The sequence below is a fragment of the Schistocerca cancellata genome, chromosome 7 (assembly GCF_023864275.1).
Source record: "Schistocerca cancellata isolate TAMUIC-IGC-003103 chromosome 7, iqSchCanc2.1, whole genome shotgun sequence".
NCBI lineage: Eukaryota > Metazoa > Arthropoda > Insecta > Orthoptera > Acrididae > Schistocerca > Schistocerca cancellata.
Genome location: NC_064632.1, coordinates 571,768,734 through 571,770,232, shown reverse-complemented (window position 1 = coordinate 571,770,232; position 1,499 = coordinate 571,768,734). Strand labels below are relative to the sequence as shown.

Genomic DNA, 1,499 nt, shown 5'->3' with positions numbered 1-1,499 from the left:
CGAACTACAGTTCGCCCCTGACTACCCCCTGGTTCACTCTCACCTCCCTATGCGACCTTTTAGAAGGCAAAAGTGGCCAATAAAAGACTTATTACTTAAAATCATCCTAATGGTTCTCTCACGCCCACAGACTTACAATTCGGCTGTCCCACACCAACATAAGGCCTTAAGGGCTTCACTGAAGGTTGAGTAAAAGTTGTTGGAGAATCAGACACACTGTGTGTGGGATTGTTGATGGCCTTCACCATTGTAGGGATTGCACTCTGCAATAAGTTATTTTTTTTCCCTTCCGGATTGGATTTTCAACTGTTGGAGAAATAGTTAAAGAGTGTTCCGAGGTACTTTGGAAAACTCTACAACCGATTTACATGACAGAACCAAACAAAGACAAATGGAAACAGATTGCCAAGGATTATGATGAGAAGTGGAATTATCCACATTGTGTATGAACTTTAGATGGCAAGCACATTCATATCCGATGTCCAGCTGCTGCTGGTTCATTGTGCTACAACTACAATGGCACATATTCCATTGTTTTATTGGCTATGGTAGATGCAAATTACAAATTTACACTTGTTGACACTGGAGCTTATGGCAAAAGTAGCGATGGGGGAACTTTTGAGTGGTCTGAGATGAGGAAAAGATTTGAAAGCAACAAATATGATGTTCCACAAGACAAAGAGCTACTAGCAGCAATGGGGAAGTTTCCTTATGTAACTGTAACTGTTGGAGATGAAGCTTTCTCTCTTAAAACCTATTTGATGCATCCATACAGCAAAGCAGCCATTAAAAGTGATGAAGAGAAGGTATACAACTACCACCATTCAAGAGCTCGACGGACTGCAGAAAATGTGTTTGGAACTCTAGCCGGGCGCTGGAGAATATTTCTAAAGCTTATTGAAACTAAACCAGAAACTGTCGATATAACAGTTTTACCTTCCACCTGTCTACACAACATGCTTCAGAATACAACCAATATTTCCCCTTTCGAGGAACAAATCCGAATGGAAGGTAACACATTCATGGTGTAGCCAACCTCAAATCCGTTCGCAGAAATGTTGTGAGAGAAGCGGCCTTCACCAGAGATAAGTTCAGAAAGTACTCTGTTTCTGATTATGGTTCAGCAAGTTCTTGGCAATGTCATTACATTCTAAAGGGTAGAGTTGCTCCATGACATGTCCAGTATTATTTATTTAAAAGGCGCATTCATTATAACTGACCATTTTAAGTTTGATATAACCTAGTTTCAGTTTCAATTTTTATTTTTTACAGTTCTTAGTTGTAAATTCATGTAATCTAATTTATATAATAAATATCTGTTATATTCATGTCTGGTTTTTAACTGATATTGATTAATACTTTTTTTCCTATCATTGTCAAATATAACACCTATTGAACTATTATAAATTGTAAAAAAAGAACAAACTAATTAAATATATGGAAAAATAACTGTATTCACATACCTGGAATGCCAAGTTTTTCTCCTATTTGGTCCCAAG

At 37.6% G+C, this 1,499-nt stretch overlaps 1 protein-coding gene across 1 annotated transcript; it reads left to right on the top strand.

Annotated features, from left to right (window-relative positions):
- Positions 1 to 545: 545 nt before the first annotated feature.
- LOC126092905 (uncharacterized) lies at positions 546 to 1,031 on the top strand. The gene has a single exon (XM_049908634.1). The coding sequence runs from the start codon at positions 546 to 548 to the stop codon at positions 1,029 to 1,031; it is 486 nt and encodes a 161-aa protein (XP_049764591.1).
- The last annotated feature ends 468 nt before the right edge of the window (positions 1,032 to 1,499 follow it).